This window comes from Talpa occidentalis, unplaced genomic scaffold (genome assembly GCF_014898055.3).
Source record: "Talpa occidentalis isolate TD23 unplaced genomic scaffold, MPIMG_talOcc4v2.1 talOcc4.12, whole genome shotgun sequence".
Taxonomy (NCBI): Eukaryota; Metazoa; Chordata; class Mammalia; order Eulipotyphla; family Talpidae; genus Talpa; species Talpa occidentalis.
The window spans coordinates 97,280,421-97,302,623 of record NW_023601212.1 but is presented as its reverse complement, the minus strand read 5'-3'; the positions used below and the strand labels follow the sequence as shown (position 1 = coordinate 97,302,623).

At 36.2% G+C, this 22,203-nt stretch overlaps 1 protein-coding gene, 1 long non-coding RNA gene and 1 pseudogene across 3 annotated transcripts in view; 1 reads left to right on the top strand and 2 right to left on the bottom strand.

Moving 5' to 3' along the window:
- The first annotated feature begins 1,405 nt into the window (after positions 1 to 1,405).
- Positions 1,406 to 22,203, top strand: part of ATF7IP2 (activating transcription factor 7 interacting protein 2) — a 40,226-nt gene continuing 19,428 nt past the window's right edge. The window contains exons 1-4 of one of the 2 annotated variants that reach the window (XM_037507615.2): positions 1,406 to 1,469; positions 9,706 to 9,909; positions 17,342 to 18,186; positions 19,073 to 19,197. In XM_037507615.2, the coding sequence (XP_037363512.1) occupies positions 17,352 to 18,186; positions 19,073 to 19,197 (960 nt within the window). In that variant the 5' untranslated portion in view covers positions 1,406 to 1,469; positions 9,706 to 9,909; positions 17,342 to 17,351. The remainder of the gene's footprint in view (positions 1,470 to 9,705; positions 9,910 to 17,341; positions 18,187 to 19,072; positions 19,198 to 22,203) is intronic. The other variant, XM_037507617.2, reaches the window with a different exon arrangement.
- Positions 9,395 to 10,189, bottom strand: LOC119242362 (group XIIA secretory phospholipase A2-like; annotated as a pseudogene).
- Positions 11,822 to 22,203, bottom strand: part of LOC129145535 (uncharacterized) — a 33,241-nt gene continuing 22,859 nt past the window's right edge. The window contains exon 3 of the long non-coding RNA XR_008551256.1: positions 11,822 to 11,844. This is a non-coding gene — a long non-coding RNA (uncharacterized LOC129145535). The remainder of the gene's footprint in view (positions 11,845 to 22,203) is intronic.

Here is a 22,203-nt window from a genome sequence, read left to right as displayed (position 1 = left end):
GAGAATTTAATTAATATGGGGAAGTGCTAAATGCTCTAAGAACTCAAATCATTTATTGTTGTTATTCCCATTTTAGAGATAAGAGCATTGGTTCTGAGACCTAACCTAACTCACCTAAGACCACATGGCTAATAAATGACCCAAGGTTCAACTTCAAACGTGGAAATAAATGAAAAATACTGCATGAAATGGACTTGATTAACATAAAGCCCAATAAATCATTTACCATTATTGTGAAAATGACACACAAGTTATCCTATGACCCTAAATAGCCATAACATTTCTAAAGGCTACTTCCTGTTGACAGAACCAAGTCCAAATTCCTAATCCGGCCCCCAAATTTACTTTCCTCCCACTCCCGCCCACATTCCCCCTCTCGCAGCAACCCCATATATGGCCTGATACTCAAACTTGTTTTCTGCAAAAAGAACTTTGTGCGAAGATTGGCATTGTTTTACAACTCTGCCAATTTCTTTACGTTGAATAAGACAGCTGGATTTCACATCTTTTTCTGTGATCTTCAATATCACATCAATTTCCCAAACATTCCTGGGACCACATGACTGTAGAAAGCAAAGAAGCTTTTCCTGCGATGAGGACAGTATTGACCTTGCAGAACCCCTGGAATCCCAGGCCTTATCTTGGGTGCCAACTGCATTAGGGTGCGTTAAACTTCCAAACGGCTTGGCCCTGTCTCATCTTTCCTGTTGAAGCAGCTACTGTTCCAAGGCAGGGAGCACCACTCTGAGAGAGGGTTGGGGTGAAGGGCTCCTCCAACTCTGACAGGTTACCCGGTTCCTGCACCTCGCACTCAATTAACGACCAAACCAACCAAGACAAGCACCACAGGGCCGCCACCTGGCAGCAGGCTGGGCCTCGTCATCTGAAATGGGTGCCGGGCACGCGGGACAACTTAGAAAATCCAAGACAACACCCTTGGGCCAGGCCCACCACCGCCTGGGCCTCAAAATTTGAGGCCTTCCTGGCCGAAAGCTCAGCAATAAAAGGGAAACGCCATCTCCACACAGCATTTGAAAAACTCAAATCAGTGAAAACAATTCAAAGCTGCGGCCTGCGGGCGGCCTGCCGGTTTTGTAATTAACACTCAAGTAACTTTTTCCCCAAAACCTCCCCAACCTCCACACAGGTCGCCCAAAAGCCCTCCCGCCCGACGCGCCGCGCAGGTGAGAGGCCGCGGCAGCCGAAGGGGCCGACGGGAAGAAGCGCGCCCGCGGCGCCGGCGGGCGCCCCTCAGCTAACTTCCACTTGCCGCCGCCTCCTCCCCGCCCCGCCCCGGCCTCCCGGGATTGGCGGGGCGGCCTCCCCTTCGCGCTGCCATTGGCCCGGAGTTCGCCGGGGGCGGGCCGAGGGAGACTTACCTCAGGCGGTGCTCGCGAGCGCGTCATTTTGCGCGCTGGGGCAGCTGGCGGCGGCAGGAGGGAGCGCAGCGGCCGGCGCGGCGCCTCTAGGTACGTTGGGGGCCGGGTGAGGGCCCCGCGCGAGTGGCGGTTGGCGGTTGGCGGCGGTTAGGCGCGGCCGCGCGCGTCTGTGAGGGGCGGCCGCGGAAGCCTCGGCGCGCCGGGCGAGCCGGCCGGGGCTAGCAGGTCCGCGGCGGCGCCGGGGCTCCGCGCTGGCTGCGAAGATGCCCGCCAGGGGCGACCGGACGCGGCCGCAGCCGCTCTCGGAGCGGGCGGCGGGTGAGGAGGTGGCGCGCGGGGCGACTCCGGCCCCGGAGGCTCGGCGTCCGCGTCCGGGCTTGGCGGGAGCTGCCCCCAGGGCTGTGGCGGGCGAGGGAGTAGCCGCTGGCCTGGACTACTTTCCAGTCAGCGGAGGAAATGTAGTCCCCGGCCGCCCGCGCCCGGGCCGGCGGTTGCGCTTACCTGAAGAAAACAGGTGCTTCAGCAGTTCACTGGATTTCAGCCAGCGACGGGGAGGCAACTGAGAGAGGTATTATTATGAAGGAGTCACCAGAACTTGAGGGTTCTAGCAAATTCTAAGAGGCCCAAGTGCTTGCTTGACATGAAGGACCCTGGAGCGCCGACATGTAATGGCCACCTGTGGGAGCTGGCCGGTGGAAGGAAGCTAGGCGCGAGTGATGAAAGTTCTGACAGAAAAGTGCCTTTTCCAGTGGGGGAAAAAAAAAAAAAAAAACCTACGCAAGCTGACCGGTTGCTTATGGCCGTGCCCCAAGCTCCCCAAGCTCGATGATCCAGTTGGGGCACAGCCAAGGATGTGTCGGGGACTGAGAAGTGATCATGAGTTTGCGCTCTCTCTGACTGAAACCCTGCGACCCTGGGAAGCCGCAGTCCGCCTCTCCGTGTCACGCTGTTGAAGAGGACAGCTCCGCCTGGAAGCCGGTGCAGGTCGCCCGCTTTGTGACAAGATAGTGTTTAGCTCACTGAAGACTGACGCGTGGTTGAGAGCTAGGAAACAAGTAACTGTTCTGAATTCTTCAGTGGAAAGGAAGCACGAGAAGAGTGACGTGATAGCCGTTTAAACGCTTAGATTGGGACGTCACCACCTTCAGTGAGATTTTTGTCAAGTGCGCTAGTTAGTGAACAGTGATAGAACAACTCACAGAACACGGGAAAGGACAGTCAAGATCAGGATGATTTATATCACAGGAAAGTTCTTGAAAATGAAAAAAAAAAAAAGAAGCACTTGAATGAAAGACTAATTACACTGAAATCGCTAATTATCCTTCGATTTGTTTTTAGAAATCTTGAATCTGGCCGTAATCAGATTAACGCGCGTAACTCTCAGTTTTAGCTGCACTGGCACAGACTACATCCTACGGTTGATCTCTGCCTCAGTAGAAAGAAACGGACAGGGTCTTGCTGGAAATGATTTGTGTCTTCTAAGAACTGGTGTGTCTAGCTTCTGCTCTGCTTACCTTTTGGCTGTTGTACTCCACCTCAGCTTTCAGTCCCATTGTATTTCCTTGCTCCCTAAGATCTTGAATTCCGGGATAAAAATACTGCATAATCTGTGCATTTTTGCCTGTGCATATCATGTAGTTCTTTTATAGTGGGTGTAAATAGATGCTTTCATTCGATGTAATCAAATTATAACGGATAGTTGTTAAAAGTAAAAATAAAATTTATAAAATGAAATACAAAGTATTCTCATTAAATTGAGATTAAACTACAAGGAACGATACCATATCCTATTTTAGTCTGTCTCATCATTTTAATATTCTTTAAGGCTCAATTGAAAGTAGACCAGTGCTTTGAGATAAATTACCATAAATTTAGGTGACTTTCCTCTTCAACTTTACCAACCTGAGTAGGACAGAAAGATTGTAGTCAGGAGATGATTGGCTATAATTTGAGTTTTCAAGCTCCTGATTACATTTCTGGGCTTATTAAGAATGTTAGTATATAGTTCGGTTTTTATTAATATTTAAAGAGCAGATTTATTAGAAAAGGGACAGAAACGTAAAAGACGCTTGCATAGATACAAGTGGGCAGAAAGAGCAGCCAGTAAATAGTTCTTACTAAATTTATCCATGACTTTTAAGATTTGTTTGTGCCTATAAGAACTAGGGTGTAGGTCAGAGATGCAGAGGTGAAAGGATTCACCAGAGACAGAGTGGGGAGTAGAACAGGCAGATCTACTGAAATACGCAGCTGAGGGGAGCAGCAGGCGAGACAGGAGAGGTCTGCTGAGCTATGTGGGTCAGCTCCCTGGCTAGAGATTGAACTCATGCCACAGTGGCTGGCAACAGCCTGATAATGCTGAGACCCTAACCCTTGTGCCGCCAGGGAGACCCCTATCCATGATCTTAAGAGGCTCTTTATGTATTTACTAAACATGGTACCAGTAGTATATCTCTGAGGCTCTGTAAGTGCTGATAAGAAATAGCTATTGCAAAAATTGCTGAGACCTGTTCTAATACTGTTATAGAAATAAAACTATGGGTGGCTTTCCCAAGGTCATTTTTGTAAGTTGATTAGTTTTTAATAGTCTATATAAAAGGCATCTTGCTGAGGATATAAAAATAAGAAACATCTCTCAAAATTCTGACTAAAAATAACAAATTTTTAATGGGAAATTCAGTTAAGTAGTTCTCTTGGGGGAAGGTTTTTTGAAGAGATGACCTTTTAAACACACCTTGAAGGAATGAAAAGTAAGGGAAAATTGGTATTTAAAATTTGTGATGAATTTAAAACCAGGAAAGATAGTTATAGGAAATTGAAACAATAGCTTTAGTAAAAATCAAAGATACTGCAGTCACGATGCTATAGCTGGTTATATGGAAAATTTTACCTAAGTATTGACAACTAAAAAATAGGGAAATGCATGTGAAATGTGAAAAAGAGCTAAATTCTCTTCTGTAATTACAGGAAATTGATAGATTGTACAGATAACAATGAAAGTTTTCAAGTAAAGAAATACTAGTGTGAATATATTTTACAATGACAAGATGTTAAAAAGTTGTTGAAATTATTTAAAAGTTCTTGTCTTAGGCATGAAGATTAAGGAGTGCTGATAAACAACTACTTTTTCTCATGAGAATTTTATGCTGCTTCATTACAATTCCATTGATTACATTTTTATAATTTAAGGCAAAATTCTAGCACTTAGATCATACTGATGCTGGCAGGATGTTGATCACACTTAAAAGTAGTAAATCTCATGCTTATGAGATTGTCACCTGGTAGAAATTTTTTTTGTTGATCACTATGTAGTCATGAAAGTCTCTCACACTACCTTAACTGATTTGTACTTGTGATACAAGATTTCCTTCATAATAATCTGAAAATACAAACTCAACTATTTCCTTGAACAAGTTACATAGCATATGTTAGAATAGCTTTTAAGTTTTTACTCTTGAGAAAAAGTAGAAGAAGATTCAGTCTGATGGATTCTTTAAAAATACAGGGAGAATTACCCTTTCATGTATTTGCATATTATGATACTATCTCAATAAGCATTACAGATAATCTTTCATGCTGGACAAAACTGGTCTCCTGGCCCATCACCAGGAACAGAGAAACTTCATCAGAATGCACTATGAACTTCAAACTTTGTAAGAAGGAAAATTATTTTAAATGATGAATTGGACAAATCCAGGACCATAGTGGGACAGTCTCAATATTGTTTTAATAGCCAGAAGATTGTGAAGTGGGGCCAGCTTTAATCCCAGATGCTGAAATTATGAAAGATCACGATCTCCAAAGTATAAAACTAAAAGTCACAGGCCCCCTCCCCCAGGTAAAAATCACAAAAATAGTTTTGTAACAAGTAATTGTAAAAATTCTCTAAAAGACATGTTTTTAAAAGGGGATTCATTTGCGATGAAAAGACACTTGCTAATATAAAGGCTTCTCCAATGTTAAACACTTTTGGCCAGGAATTTGACCATCAAGGAAGATGGATTTCTTATATTCACCACTAGATTCAACAAAACTTAGTGCATACTTCCCTTTGGATAATGGATGGCACTTTCAAAATTGCCCCCAGAGTTTTTTTAATGAAGTATATGTGTATATCTCCATATTGCTTGTGATCCCAGGAATTCTGAAACATACATACACTCATGTATTAATGATTGGAAAAAACAAAGCACTCTGAAAGTATTTATTTGAAGATTTGGTGGATTTTGCAAAAGAAAGTGGATTTTAGTCTAATCCCCAAGCCACGATGACAGATTTGAAATTAGGCACAGTCAAGGCTTCTGAAGGTGAATTTAAAGATGTTTAAACCATAGAGTTTTTGGGGTTCTTTTTTTCCAATTTAACCCAGTGCATTTGGTGAAAAATTCATATTAGCGAACTGGACACATGACAAAGCAGCCTTGAAAACATCACTTTTAAAATGTATCATTTATCTGTATTAACATTCCTTCTAGCTGATGAAATTCCAGGACCTTTTAAGAGCAAATTTGCCTTAAAAGCCAATGAAGTTACTGGTTGGTTCAAAAATAGTTACTTTTGCAGTAAGATAAGAAGATGAAACAATGTTAATGTTCTGTGGCTGATGTTTCCACCAAACTGGTGGTCTGTATTTGAGTGCAAGAAGAATGGATTCGTGTACTCAAGAAAATAGAAGCATGACCAGAAAATGGAAAAATAACTTGTTAGTGTACATCAAATCATTGACTTTCAAAAGGAGCAGCACCATGTAGCAAATAAATAGGAAGGTATTTTCTGAGGTTAGCCATACCCTAAGAGAAAAAAATAACTTATTGGCAATAAAAAGCTACAAAATATAATTTACTGTAAAGGTCTGAGCTCTCTTGTGGACTCCCATAATTTCATACCCATAGACTTTCGTATGTCAAATTTTCCGTTTTCTCCCTACCATTATAAAATTTTTATAGCTCACCATGTTACGTCTTTCATCTTCGCATCATTTCCAATGCTTAAGGTATAAATTGTGTAAAGACTTAGCATTTAATTTGTTGTCTTAAGCATTTTCTTTTGTAAATTTGACTCAGTGAAAGTGCATTATCACAATGTTGATTTGCTACGTAAGCATGGTGTGTGTGCATGAAAATGTAGAAACTTCCTCAGTAAGTGAAGAGATGTCTATTTTGTACATCTTAATTTGTGAAAAATATTTCCAATACACATTTTATTGTGTAAATTACATGACTTGAAAGATGTTTTTGTTTCTCAAGTCCACTTCCAAAAATGTATATAATGTCCTTTAAATCTTTTAAAAATCATTCCCAGAATATTTTTGAGATTTTGGGTTTTAAAGATTTCAACAGTAGGGATTATGGCATTCAGGATTGTGTCTTTGAGATAATAACCAAAAGTCATTGTAAAAAGTTCAACTAACATATAACACTGTGTCCAGTTGCATTAGAATACATGTTCTGCTCAAGTATGTATGGAGCTTTCGGAAAAATCAACTGTGAAGCTAGCCTCAACAATTACTACAGGGTTTAAAAAATTTAGAGGATATTTTTATCACAATGGATTTAAGCTAACTTTCAATAAATACATTTCTAGGATTCACAATTGCCTGGATATTAACAAGTTTCTAAAGAATCTACACATCACAAGAGGAATTACAATGAAAATTAGAACTTATATGTACCAAATGATAACATAGGCTCTATCAAAGTTTGTGAGACTTAAGTAGGACTTAAAGGGAAAAACTATAGCTTTAAATGAATAATGTGGGGGTGGGGGAGAAGGACTAGAAAAGATCTGAGTTTTCATCTCAAACTAAAATAAGCCTATCAAGTCTGAAGAAAATGGATTATAATACTAACAAATATGAAATGGAACACTATGTAAAAAAGGAGAGTGCGAAACTAAGTCACTTTGAAAGTATTGACTAAATGGATAAATGTCTACTTAGAAGAGCAAGAAAAGAGAAAAATAATCACTAATATTAAGGAAAAAACAGCACTACAAATCTTGTAGATATTACAAATTACAGAATATATGAAGAAATTTATAAATTTGAAATTGTTGAAGTGGAAGAACAACTAAAATAACAGGAAGGAAAATATGAATAGTCTTGTATGTTTTTAAAAGTTCACTATTAACTACGTCTGGATGGTATGGCAAAGTTTGGAACACATAAGAAATATTATTCATAAACACAGACTCTTCAGAGAATATAAAAGGACTTTATAGTTCATTTTTTGAGTTTAACCTTGATACCCACAATGGAAAATTAACTCATTGCTGTCAACAATAAACTAAAGCGTTAAAATGCTAACAGATTGAATCCAAGGACATGAAGAAACAAAGGTATATTGTGGCTTAGTGAGGTTTATTTTAGGGAGAAGCTATATTTACTATTTTAAAACTTACACAGATAAGTTGAAAAATGTTAGATTGTATAGTCATCTAAATAGTCATGCTTCACTTTATCACATTGATACTTAGAAATGCGTCTAGAGATTTTAAGTAAAAGGTCACTGCTATTTAGACATATCTAGGCTATATAGGGACAACCACCATATATGTGATGTGTCATTGACCAAAATGTCATTATGTAGCACATGTTTATATACAGGAAATAGCATTTGATAAAATTGAATACATTTGTGACAATATCTTAGCTAGGTATAAAAGGGTAGTTGATCCAATAGACTATCTAATTTAAAAATTAAACATATTTACTGTGCAGTGACATCTCAGCCTGTCCAAGATTATCAGTGAAAGGAGGGTGCCTAAGATGAATGATACCCATTCATCTCTTAATAAGTAAAGTATTAAGACAAGAAAAATAAGGACTAGTAAGAAAAAAAATCTACATTAATCAAACAATTTATAATTTAAGTAAATGTAATGAATTAGTTGGAATTGTGATCAATAGAGCAATGATTATTTCTGTGTAATACAAAAATTAAACTTTAGAATGATGCCTCTAATCAAGCTTTAAGAAACAGTTTAGTAAAGGAATAGAGAAACAGAAAGTCTCACAAATATAAAACAAAGTAGCAGACATCCAACTCATCCATGTTGATACCAAATTTCTATGGGCTAAATAACCCAAACAATATACATTACCAGACTGGAGAAAAAAAACAGCATCCAACTATATGTTCTCTATATGAGACACAGTCTAGTTTGAAGGGCGACTATGTTAAAAGTAAGGATTGGAAAAGATATATTATGCAAACAGCAATCATAAGAAGACCAGAGTCGCTATACTGTTTTCAGATTAAAGACTGAAAAAAAATTTCATGTAAAGAGATACTTTTAAATAAAAAGATCAGTCACTCAATAAGGTTTAACAGTTACAGCCACCGCTCTTCATAACATCGAAATATGTAAAGACAAATATTGACAAAAAATGAAGTGAAACACAATAATTGGAGACTTGAATATAGTACTTACATAATATGTAGAAAACTGCAGAAGATTTGAGTAACACTGTAAACCAAGTAAACCAAAGAAGTCTTTGAACGCTCAACCAAACAACAAAATGTACGTTCTTTAGTATACATAGACTGTCACTAATTGAAGACACTACAGGATACCATAAAGCAAACCTTGACGAACTTACTATTCAAGAACAATTTTTATTTAGTGAATGCTTAGTCTTTGAGTAATACCCAGAGTCTATTGTGAGCAACACATGTTAAGTGATAAACACTGAAGCATAACTAAACACTGAAGCATAACAACATACACTGATATGTAGGCTAAATGACTTTCCACTATCCCATTAAATACATGGTTTATCTTTCTTAAATCCATGGTTTAAGTCCATGGTTCATCTTAATTATGAAAATAGAGTAATAAACTTTAAAAAAAAATTCTCCCTTGAACATCTATCCCTTTTTGAGATTCGTTACAATAATCTGGCACTCTTTAGACTGCAAGGTCCAGGATGATAGCCCCCTACTATTTTCTAGGTTGAAGTTTTAAAGCCCAAAAAATGAGGTCTTAAAATAGTCCTTTTACAAAAATAATGTAGCTTTATGCTGTAAAAACATTAGTTCTTTGTCAAAGGTTTTGTTCTTCCATCCTCATCTGCTGTTAATCACCTACCACTTTTCTCTAAAGTTCGGGGTTTTTCCTTCATAGTGACACCTATGTGCAGCTTACCGGCTCTGCCAGTATGGTTTTACAGCCTAAATGTGTTACACTATCAAACAAAAATTCCACTGTTGTTTGACAACACTAAGAGAACATGCTAAGCCAGTTCTAGTGTTTTCTGCACATCTCTCAAGTCTTGGAGAGGCAGTATTGGAACTCCTTGTCACAGTCATTCTTGCTTTTGCTACAGGTCTCGTAGCACCTGTCATGTCGGTTGCAGCATTTTGTCAAGGAAGGAATGCCAATGTTAAGATGAACACCAAACAGTGGAGGACCGAATCCATTCAGCAGGGAGGGTTCATAACCATAATGTGGGAAAGACTTAGATCCATCACAGCACTGTACTGGCAGAGTCTGTCCTCCACTCTTCTAGGAGGTCCAGAGTTACATTCAGGTATGTGTCAATCTTGTGAACAACATTCTGAATTGTCTTCATGGTGGCCCTCCCGTCAGTCAGGGACTACTCACCCCTGAGTATGACCCTCAGAAGAAGGGTGAGTATGGGCTGCTGGAGGGGGCCATAGGCACATTGCTAGGCTGCAGTGCGTGTACCCACACAGAACTGCCAGCACATCAAGAAGTGGCATGGGCTCAGAGTGTGGAGGCCAAGATGTACTCCATGCCCACACTTTTGTCTTGGAAGGCTGACCCTTGCTGGACTCCCACAGGAACATGGCACTTACGTCAAACCTTGACAAATTTAGATGGATTTAAGTTACAAGAAGTGCGTTCTCTTGACTATGGTGGAATGAAAATAGATTTCAAAACAAAAAAGGAAAAATTCACAGCTATGTGGAAATAAGCCATCATACTCCTAAATAACCAATGGGCAAAGGAGAAATTGCAAGAGAAATTAGAAATTTAGAAGGATTTAAGTTACAAGAAGTACATTCTCTGACCACGTAGAATGAAAATAGATTTCAAAGCCAAAAAAGGAAAATAAATTCACAGTTAATATAGAAATAAGCCATCTTCTAAATAACCAATGGCAAAGGAGCAAATTGCAAGAGAAATTAGAATATGATGTAAGAAAGGACACAACATACCAAAATTTTGTGGTACAGTTAAAGAAGTTCTTCAAAAAAATCATACCAATAAATACCTGTTTTAGAAAGAAATTAGGGCCTCCCCGGTGGCGCAGTGGTTGAACACTGGGCTGTGAAGCTGCCCGCAACCTCTGCAGCACCGGTTTGATCCCTGGCTGCTGGGCGAGGGTCCCACATGGTGCGTAGACCCCTCCTGCTACCCGCTGCTCCCCTCAGCAGTGTACTTCAGTCCTTCTGCCTGTTCTGTTCCCTGCTCTGGCTCTGGTGAATTCTCTCACCCTCCCGTGCTTATATAAATAAATAAATAAATAAATAAATAAATCTTTAAAAAAAAATCTCAAATCAATACCCTAACATTTCACCTTAACACAAAGAGTGAGTCTCTTTAAACCTATGTCAATAGAGTGAAGGATGTAAAAAAGAGCAGAAATCAAAGAAAAAAACAAGGAAACATTTTTTTTTTTTTAACCAGGCAACAAAATTGGCAAACTTTTACCTTGACTGACTGTGAAAAACTTAACATGCTGAAATCAAGAATGGAAAAGGGAGCATTACTCCCAGCCTTCCAGAAGTTAGAAAGATCACAAAAGAACACTGTGGGAAAGTTCACTTGTACTCCAATCAAGTAACAAAATAAACAAATTCCTGAAAAATACATAATTGACAAAATGGATTCAAGTAGAAAGGAATTGTAAACAGGCTTACAATAGATTGAATTAGAATACAAAATGACTATTGTTTCATTCTGTCAAACATTTAAGATACCAATTCTTTGCAAATTCTTCCAAGAACTAGAAGAAGGTACATTTTCCAAATCATTATATAAGGCCAGTATTGCCATGCCAAAATTACACAGATAAAAATGCTTCAGAACAAATTTTTTATGAGTAAAGATGGAAAAATCTTGAACATACTAGTAAGCTGAATCCAACATAAAGGATTATATGCCATGACCAAGTAGTATTTATTACAGGAATGTAAAGTTAGCTTCATATCCAAAAGTATGTTAATGTAATATACTGTGTGCAACCCATATTACTATGTTAAAAGATGTAACACCATGAATACATCCTGACAATATCCAGTGTCCCTTCATGATAAAAACAAAGTAGGACTGACCAGGAGAAACAAATAAAGAGCAAATAAACAAATAAAATTGAACAAATAAAGAGCATCTGGAGGAATACCATAACTAACATACTTACTAGTGAAAAGCTGACGATTTCTCTCTAAATCAGGAACAAAACAAGGATGTCACTTCTGTGTTGCCACTATTGCCACTTCTGTGTTGTAGCAGGAAGATCCCATGAGGATAATTTGGCAAGATTAGAAAGGAAGAAGTAAAACTAAAGTAATGGATATGATCATATATGTAGAAAATCCTAAGTACTAAATCGTGAAAACAAGGTCAATAATGTTGGAAGATATAATATCAGTATACAAAATTATATTGTATTTCCATATAATTGCAGTGAACAACCAAAATCAAAATAGTTTCATTTCCAATAGCATCAATGAGAATTACAAACCTTATACTAGGAAAAGCACAAAATAATATTGAAAGAAGTTAAAGATTTAAGTATTTCGTCATGGATCAGAATACTTGATAGAATTAAGTTAGCACTTGCCTACAAGTTTATAGAGTCAATACAATCCCTATCAAAATCTTAGGTATAGCTTCCTTACAGAATTTGCCATTCTGAGCTAAAGTTTATATACCTATTCAAATAACTCAAAAGAAATAATCAGGACAAGAAATAATCAGGAGCTTTGCAGACAAGGAAACATGGATAGCCAGTAAACATGGAAAGTACTAGTAATGAGGGAAATGCAAATTTAGACATATATATCAATATTTAAGTCAGTTTGCAAAGCTCAAAAGAGCCAAAATAGAAGAACAAAGTTGGAGGACATGTGAATCCTCAGTTAAAAATTCACACATCAAGACAAGTTGGTACTGTCATAATAACAAACCTGTGTATTATTGGGATAAAATAGAAAATCAGAAATAACCCTTCACATTTATAGAAAATTCAGTTCAAAATTCAGTGGGGAAAGGAATGGCCTATTCATGTGGTGCTGGAAAAACTACATATACACATGAAAGAATAAGGTGAAACCCTGCCTCACTGCATGCAAAAAATACTGCAGTGGATTGAAGAGCTGAAACTATAAAACTTAAACATGGCAAATCTACAAGACTTTGGATTTGACAGTGATTTCTTAGAACATGATACCAAACGCACATGCAACAAAAAAATTAACTGGACATTATCAGAATTTAAAATCAGCATTTCAAGGCATGCCACCCAAAACTGAACTCATAGAATGTGAGGAAAAGTTTGTACATGATGTCTTATAAGGTACTTAAATCTAGACTATATCCCATAAAGAACTCCAAGTCAAAAATAAGGCAAATGACCTAGTTTTGAAGTGAATCAATTATCTCAGGCTTTTTTTTTCCAAGGAAGATGCCAAAGTGGTATCTTCAGAAAATGCAAATCAAAATGATACCACATGATGTTACAATGAGATGGTTATGCTAAAAAGTAAAAAACAGAAGCAGTGGTTAAAATTGGATGCCTTGTACACTCTAGTTATGTATGTAAATTGGTGCAGTTGACATAAATTGTCAAACAATAAAGGTATATATCAAGTTACCTTATGAGTCAACAGTTTCATTCTTATTTAAATGCCCAACAAAAAGGAAAATATGTCCACATATTGTACATGAATGTTCATAGCAGCATTATTCATAGTAATTAAATTCAGCTCTATAGAAAGTATAAATATCTGAAGTCATTCTTGGAAAGTATCATGTATAAAGTATAATGTATAATGTAAAAGTAAGATAAAATATGGTATGTAAAGTTCTAAATTGAACCAAGACTCCAGAGGGGTAATGATGAAAGTAAGGAAAAGTTAACTTTTTTAGATAGTATATACTCAATATTGCATTACGCTGGTCTTGGTGGTTAATGAAATGTTGGATTAATGTTTTTAGAAATTCTTCAAATGTAGTACAGTCTGGAATTATGGTGCATATGTAGACCTTAAAAAATACTGAGAACATTTCACATTAAAGTAATATAGAAATAACAAATAACAAAAAGTAAGCATTAACTACAAAATGTGAAAACTGGAGAACACAAAGCCAAATGTAATTTAATCAAATGAAAACTTGAATTTACAATAAATGTAACTGGATTAAATTATATTAAAAGAGCAAGTTAAAAGATTTGTGGTAAGTTCACATCTAAAATAAATGGCTGGGATGGACAACTGTATATTTAGCAGGACTTACATCATCAGATAGAATAGAAAAGGAAATGATTAAATTATACTTTAACAAACTATTGTAGTTAAATATCTGATTGAAAAATGAAATTCAATCCCTTCCTCTCCCTATATGCTAAAATTAATTCTATATGAATTTATAAGTTATGAAAGACAGATTTTTAAAACTTGTTTCCAGCCTTGTGCTGTGGAACAGTATCATGATTCCAAAAATCTTTGTGAAATGACATGAGTTTTGACAGCTTGAAAGGATTCAAGCTGGTTGAAGAGAGGAGTTCTGGTGATTCCAAGGATCTCCCAGGTAGACTGAGCTGCTGTTTTATATTCTTCCAGTAGTGAAACTTCACCAAACCTTTCTATAGCATGTAAACTCTTCCTTCACCTTTTAGACAGTTATCAGTAATTTACTTCCTTCAGCCTTTTATTGGCAGTTTTGCTTGTTTTCCCTAAACTTTCTTTTGCAAAGGTTTTCCAAACTCAGACACTGTAAGTACCACATAGTACACTTTTATGCCAATTATGTAACATTGTGTATATTTTTCAAGACTAATTAATTTATTCTGAACTAGCATTCCTATTATGTATTTGCTCAATTTTTCATCCTATTATATTTTTATTATTGCATATCAATGATAGCTCCACACCCTCAGATAATGTAAATCAGAGGGCTTCACGACCATCAGTTAGGCCTTACTATTTCACACTAAACACATCATTTCACCATAGGGTAAGGAAGTGTATTTCAAAAAGTAACCATAAAAGTAAAGAAAGTGAAATGTGCATATATTAAAATTAGGAAGAGCAACGACAAACCACAGAATGCGAGCTATCTGTAACTCATACAATGATTCACAGAAAATTTGTATTCATAATATACCATGTTTTCGTCACTACATTAGAAAAACAATCCAAAAATGAACAAGAAATAATCAGGATCTGTGCAGACAAGGAAACATGTATAGCCAGAAAACATGGAAATTACTAGTAATGAGGGAAATGTAAATTAAGACATATATCAATATGCAAGTCAATTTGCAAAAATTAAGTCTTAACCCTCTAGGCTCAAGAGTATATGGTAACACACTTTGCCCATATGGCTGCAAATTATTTACAGTTGCTTTGGAAAACAGTTTGCCTATCCTGAAAAGTTATACACGTGTATACTTTATCACTACCCAGCAAATCCATTCAAGAAATGCTTAACAGAGGATCACCTTGAAACAACAGTGTTTATAGCAGCAGTGTTAGAATGACAAAAACAAAAATTGAAAATGATTTACCTTTAGATAAAGGTAAATTTATCTAACCAGATAAATTTGATTTAACTTCAGATAAATCAAGTTGGGTATATTGACGCAGTGAATTATTACAATGCCATGGAAAATGTATGAATTGCTGCTGTACATACTCACATTGACAAACTTTGGAAAAATGAATTCCAAAACATGTTATTTGCAAACTATTTGCTGAAAAAATCTATATTAATACATGACATAATGAAACTGCAAAGACAATAGAAGGTTAAATTCAAAATGTAGGATACGGATTATTTCATGATCAGTAAAATGTAGAGAATGCATGTTATTAGGGATACATAAGTAGATGCAAGTTATCTATAGTATGTGTTTTAGTTGCTGGCCCAAACATTTGGTATGTTGTTTTGTAATTGATGTTCCATGTCTATTGCATGCATCAAAATGTAGATGCAGATTTACTCCCCAGGCCTTCAGGGCGTTTCACTAGTCTTGGCCTTTTCCACAGGCCTGTGATGGAGCATAGCAATGTGTTCATATAGCTGGATGTTACTTCTAAGATTTACAACATAAAATATTTTAACTACAAATATTGAAGACTGTTTTCTCTTCCTCTTGATTTTACCTTTCCTTTATGTCTCCTGGTGGTAGAATAGGTTTCAGGCATTTTCTGAGTAGGGATATACTTAGTGTGGATTTGTGATTTACTATTAATTTTGAATGTAGGTAAGTAATGCTATTGGTGTGATTGTAATATGAGTGTGGTCTGTCATGCCTGGTACCTGAAATTTGTAAGTAGTTAAGCCAGTCGTTGAAGTTTATGAAGCCAGAAAGTGAACAGGAAAAATTTTCAGATATCTGATGTTTAAGAATTGTAAGGATTTAGTTCTTGTGGACTTCTTGGTCAAATGAGAACTTATCTCTTGTTAGAGATGTAGTCAATAACATAGCACAATTCCCATTGCAATGTCTGCTTTTTTAATGCAGGAATTCCTACCTTTGAAATAAATTTTGTGTGTAGAGGGTACAAAGCTCTGACAGTACCAACAAAAAAAAAATGTCTTTAGGTGAAGCTGCTTGTAATAAATTAAGATTATCAATTGAAAAAATAATCATGGTAAAAGAAATGGTTTGTCCATTCTCCATGGGAAATATGAAAATTGTGATCATGAAGAGACAATTAAATATGCAGGCATATAGGAAGAAAATTCCATAATTTATCAGGCCCTTCATGAAGGTATGCTTTTGGGAGGGGCAGGGGAAATTTTACGATATGTATACATATAGGCTTTTAAAGTTGTGATTTATTTTCTTGTTGTAAATATCCATTTCAGCCTTCAGATCTCATAAATACTGCAACTGTTCCCAATCAAAATTGAATAAAAAGTATACAGTAAATGAAGCTTTAAGTAAAGAAATCATGATAAATGGTAAAAAAAAATATTTTGGTAGCTTTTGCTGGGTTATGTGCTAAGCTTGAAAGGTTCAAAATTCTGTCTTTGACTTTAAGTTTAATAGGAATTTTGTAATGGTCTATCATGTGTCAGTATAATCTAACTTTTTTTTCCTTATACCTTTGTAAACTGGCAATATTCCTTTTCTTTAAGCTGTTACCTACCTGTGGTTCAAATCAGACTTGATGTGGATACTGAAGGATAAATAACATCCTTCTGTTGTGTAGATTTTTCTTAAATTATGAGACATAATTAAAAATTAAGTATTACACAATCTAAATTACACTTACATTAACTAGCATCATGTGTGTATTAATGCTTATTTTACTACTCATGACTGTTGAGAATTACTGCTGCATTACCATTTATTTTGGAAATTTGAATACTAGAACTTTTATAAGGTGCCAACATGAATAGAAAATAGAATGTTTTATATAAAACTTACTGTTTTTATAAAGATGTGCAATTTAATCTTTAGATTAACTCAAGTATGGCTTACTTGCATGATTAAATTAGAAGTGAATGGTTATAGCAATGAGGTTATATAGTTAATAGTTGCTTATTGGCAATGTAAATTTCAAATTTATACAATTGAGATTTATATATAAAAGTTTTAATTATATATACATTTTCAGTGATATTAAAGTTAATATAGTTTTTCATTAAATGTGTGCCTAAATCTGGAGAGATAGTCTCAACATTATTTTAATGATGCCAATAAATATGTTAACTTGTCTGCTGGAGAATGCTTTTAAATACGATGTCTTAAATTCTAGGATATGGAAGATGGCAAGTCCGGAAAGAAATAAACGGAAGATATTAAAAGCAAAAAAAACAATGCCTCCAAGTTGCCGGAAGCAAGTAGAGAAACTGAATAAGTCAAAGAATTGTGAAAACCTGAAAACAGCAGTGTCTGTGAATAGTTTGTCAAGTGGTAGTCAGAATTCAAGTACCAGTGTCATAAGTAACAAATGTAGACCTTCTGAAAATGATGTTTCCTCATTGGAGTCCAGCAAAAATTCAGTATGCTCACAGAAAAGTAAAGTATGTTCTCAGAATTCAGTGCAAATTGTTGATTCAGAAACAGGATTGAATTACCCTGAAGAACAAGTTGTGTGTCCTTATGAAAAGCCGAGTGAAACAGGAGAATCTCCCAGGAGACTCTCTATGCAAGAAGCAAAAGATTCACAAAACTCTTCTGAAAACCATTTTGAATGTCAGACCAATATAACAAGATCCTTTTTCGAACGACATGAAGAGGATTATAACCTGAAATCCATTTGCTCCCCATCCAGTGTATTGAATGGTGTCGTTCAAATGCCAAAGTCTGTAGTAATCAATTCACTGGCCGATAACAGAATCAGCAACATTGTTTCTTATTTAGAAATAAACTCCAATTTTGAGTCACATGATAAAAGGCAAAATGACATTTTATGTTCAGACACCCATTTTGTGGCTGTTGATAAAATGCCTAAATTAGTGAATTCGGTCATTTCCAATAACTGTGCTACTCACATTTTGAAAAGTGAAGAATCCTGCAAAACCTGTCATTCCAGCATTGCCAATTGTGAAAATACAGACTCGACATGGCAGTCACCACTTGACACTGATAGTTATAACAGTAAGTGTAAACATACGCATCTTGTAGGTGATCTTACAGTCACTGATGTAGGAAAATAGAGTACATATAGAAAAATGTAAGCAATGATAATGATTTCACAGTATCTTGTTTCTGAACTACTTTTTCTGGGGAGAGGGAAATGATACCCTCAGTCTCCAAAGGGAAGTAAATTCTGGCAAAATAAAACAATCACCTTCTCTGGAGAGTACAAAAAAAAAAATCTGAATGCTATTTGTGGCAGTTGTCTGGTCTATTTCATCTATATTTCATATTTTGAATTTTTATTAACCTAATAAGCTTAGTTGAAGGAGGTTTTTTTTTAATTATTGGCAAACCCATTTCTTTGAAATTGTCCTGTAAATTATATGCCAATTATCAGCTGATAATAAAAATAGATACACTTACCATTGATGTCCTATGGCTGTAAAATCATTAGCAAAAGTAATTTCATCAGAAGTTGGATGTTTTATAGGTTAATATTAGAAAAATTGATAAATCTTATGTGTGTTCTTGTCTAGGCTACAAAGTAATTTAGTAAGGTGAATTTTAAATTGTTTAAAAATTATGTAGACTCAGCTAGTTAACTCTTTATTAAGATGAGACCATTTAGTAATTATAGAGAATTATGTGCGATGACTTACTCAGTTTTTGTTGGTGTATGTATGTTAAGATTTAAGGGGAAGTATAGCTGAGACAGACTTGTACCTTTGTTTTTAAGGGTTAGGTTGTCAGAATTATTTATATAATTACCTTTTTTTTTTTTTTTAAATGGTGCCATAGTCACATTAGTTTTTGTCTTTACTTAGAGAACTCATAAATTAGAAAATTCCCCTGTTTCCTTTATTAGAAGGAATATTTTTATCTCTGATTTTTCCATTTCCTTAAGGCCATAATCAAAAGAAGAGGATGTTTTCAGATAACAAAGAAAATGTTAAGCGCATGAAAATCTCAGAACAAATTAATGAAAATATTTGTGTAGCTCTGGAAAAGCAGACAGCATTGCTGGAACAGGTAAAATGTTGGGGCTAAGTATTTACTTCAGAAACTTTACCTTTTATTAGTAAAAAATGGTAAAAGTCCATTGATCACCACAGTAAAACCAAATTAGCAAATGAACTTACTAGAAAAAAAATAATTACATTACCAAAGACATATCTAGTTTCCTGAATGTGAGGTAGCGTAGGGGAATAATGTATAGGTAGAATGCTGTGGTAGCGAATGGTCAATATCACTTTCAAATCTCTTTGTGAGTCAGGTACTCCTTGTCCTTGACCTTTGCTGAGCAGTTCAGTTTCTTTTCTACTTGTCATGAAGTTCTTTGATCGCCTGCTTTAGCTGTTTGTAGACCTTATTATAATTGACCGCTACTTCATAGACTCAGACAACCCAGAAGCCTATTTTAAAAAGATGTTCTATTATCTGACATTTTGCTGTTGTCATTAAATACACATTTTGCTTTCATTTTTGTCTCCATCTTTTTGTACTATAGTTTCCATACATATCTGATGAACTCTTGAGTTTAATGAGCTTGGATATTAGTAGTTTCATAATCAAAATCTATTTTGATAATCATGTTTTACTATTTTACTACCATAAGAATGCTACAACTGAAAGTCATCCTGTAGTAGATTAATATCTATAAATTGTAATGGACCAGAATTTCCCAGTCCAAACTGTCCAGCTAAATGTTTCAGAAACAGAACACTATGGTTTTCTAAAACAGACCATTGCAATTTTAGTTATATATTAAGATGAATGTGTATTCACATAATAAATGGAAACCTTTTTGAGAGACTAATGCAGGATCAACCTAAAAGTTGAGTCAACAGTTTTTCCCTTTTGATCTCTCGTTTGCTTTAGAGACACTAATAAAAAATGTCTGAATGTTTTATTGTGCTCAAGGAGAGGGAGTAGCAAAATTATGGTAAGCGTGAATCTTGCTTAAGAAAAGGTTGGTGGTATAGGGGTTAAAGTCTCAGTGCTATCAAGCTACCTTCAGCCACTGGGGCATGAGTTTGATCCCCAACCAGGGAGCTACCGACATGGCACAACAAACCTCTCCTGTCTCACCCACTGCTCCCCTCAGCAGTGTATTTCAGTGCATCCACCTATTCTGCTCCCCACTCTGCCTCTGGTGAATCCTCTCACACCCTGCACCACTGGCCTACACCCCAGTGTATGTTTATGCATATTTAATATATGCATAAATAAATAAAAAAATCTTTTAATATAAAAGGTTGGGGATTCCATCTGAATCTTACTCCTGGTAATAAGTAGTTGAATTCAGAAATAAGTTCTGGTGAGGATACAGACAATTTAATCTTAAAGCACTAATTTCACTTGCTTCCATTACTATTAGTTACAAATCAAAATACTTATTAGTCTATGTTGACATGGAAAATGGTCCTTCCTTGTGTGAACTGTAGGGGATAAAGGATTTTTGTTATGCCTCCCACAGGAAGTGTCTCGCACATGCTCGAGAGACAAGTTGGGTTTTAGCTAATTCCTATCTTTTTACCCATCTCTAAATCATTGGCTTACTCTTGATTATTTTAATTCCTGCCCAAATAATTAACTCTAAACCACTGTTTCTTCTTCCCCCCAACCCCCATGTCTGTTTATTCTTGGAATCCCAGTGGAATAGAGCCTTCCTGCTGACATTATTCCTCCATATCCGGAGTGCCCCAGAGATGTTGACTCTTTTCTTCTGAAGTTTCATAAAGTTCATTGATCCCATTTAAATTATTGAAGTGGAAGGGTGTTTTTCTTTTAATATCCAAGTTACTTACTTCACCCCCCATACAGGCTGGCTATATATTAGAGCTGTGTATCCAGTCTTCAGGCCATTCTGGCGCCCTTTGCAAAGTATGGGTAAGACTCTTATGCGATTCTGTAGTGTTGGACATCACCACTTCTGGGAGGGATGAGGTATTTGATGAAGGTTATTGTGTCTTTTTTATGAGGAATATTACCACTAAGTGAGAACAAATACCCAGTCTAACAAAGAGGAATTATCTTTGATGAGCATTAAGTCCAAAATAAGCACGTTTTAAAATTCCACTTTCATCCAAATCACCAGGATGACTTGTTTAAATTGAGGTTTCTTTGGCTCACTTATAGTTGAAGACTTGCTTTAGGGTGCCTTTCTCAGACTTAGCTGATGTGATTCATTAGAGATGCCTGTTAATTATACAACTTTTTAGGTTTTTCAGAAAATTTGATTTGGAGAATCCATGGTAGAGCCTAGGAGTTTGTGATTCCTAGTAAGCATCCCCTGTGATACTTCATCAGGGAAACTTGTCAAATACTAAGTACTTAGCACTAAATACTTGGTACAAATACTAAGTAAATTCATACATTTAGGTATGTTTCTGCAAGATTCCAGCTAGTGAATTGACAAGCATGCAATAATCCATAAAAACCACACATGGATGATGGGCATTCACTGTCAGTAAAAATAGTATGTCTTTCTGAGCACTTAATACTTAAGACATACATTTTGAGCACTTGCTAATTTTAATCAAATATTTTAAAATATAGAAATAAAAAGGAATCATTTCTGATATCGAGAACCCATTTAAGTATTAAGGATGCATTATAGAAGAAATCATAGAGAATAATGTTGAAGAGCTAGAACAATTGGAAATGAAAAGGAAAAACCTTGGGGATAATCAAATAAAATTACTGAATATGATTAATCATCCAGTTGATATTAGTGTAGAGTTTAACATAGAAAATCTGTTCTAATTTCAAGCACCAAGAAGCAAGATATTAGAGGAAAGATACACATATTACTAACAAATACATTAAATGTAAACTGAAAATTGCTTATAGGAAGATGCACATTGAGCAAAAACCTACAGTGGATGTTTCTAAATGTTTGGCTCAACAGAGATGTTCACATCAGTAGGTATTGAGATTAATTATGCTCCATGAAAAATAGGTCAGTCGTTTTTCTAAAACAGCCAAATAATGAAATGCATCAATGTTTCAAGCAATAGCTACTACGATTTATTA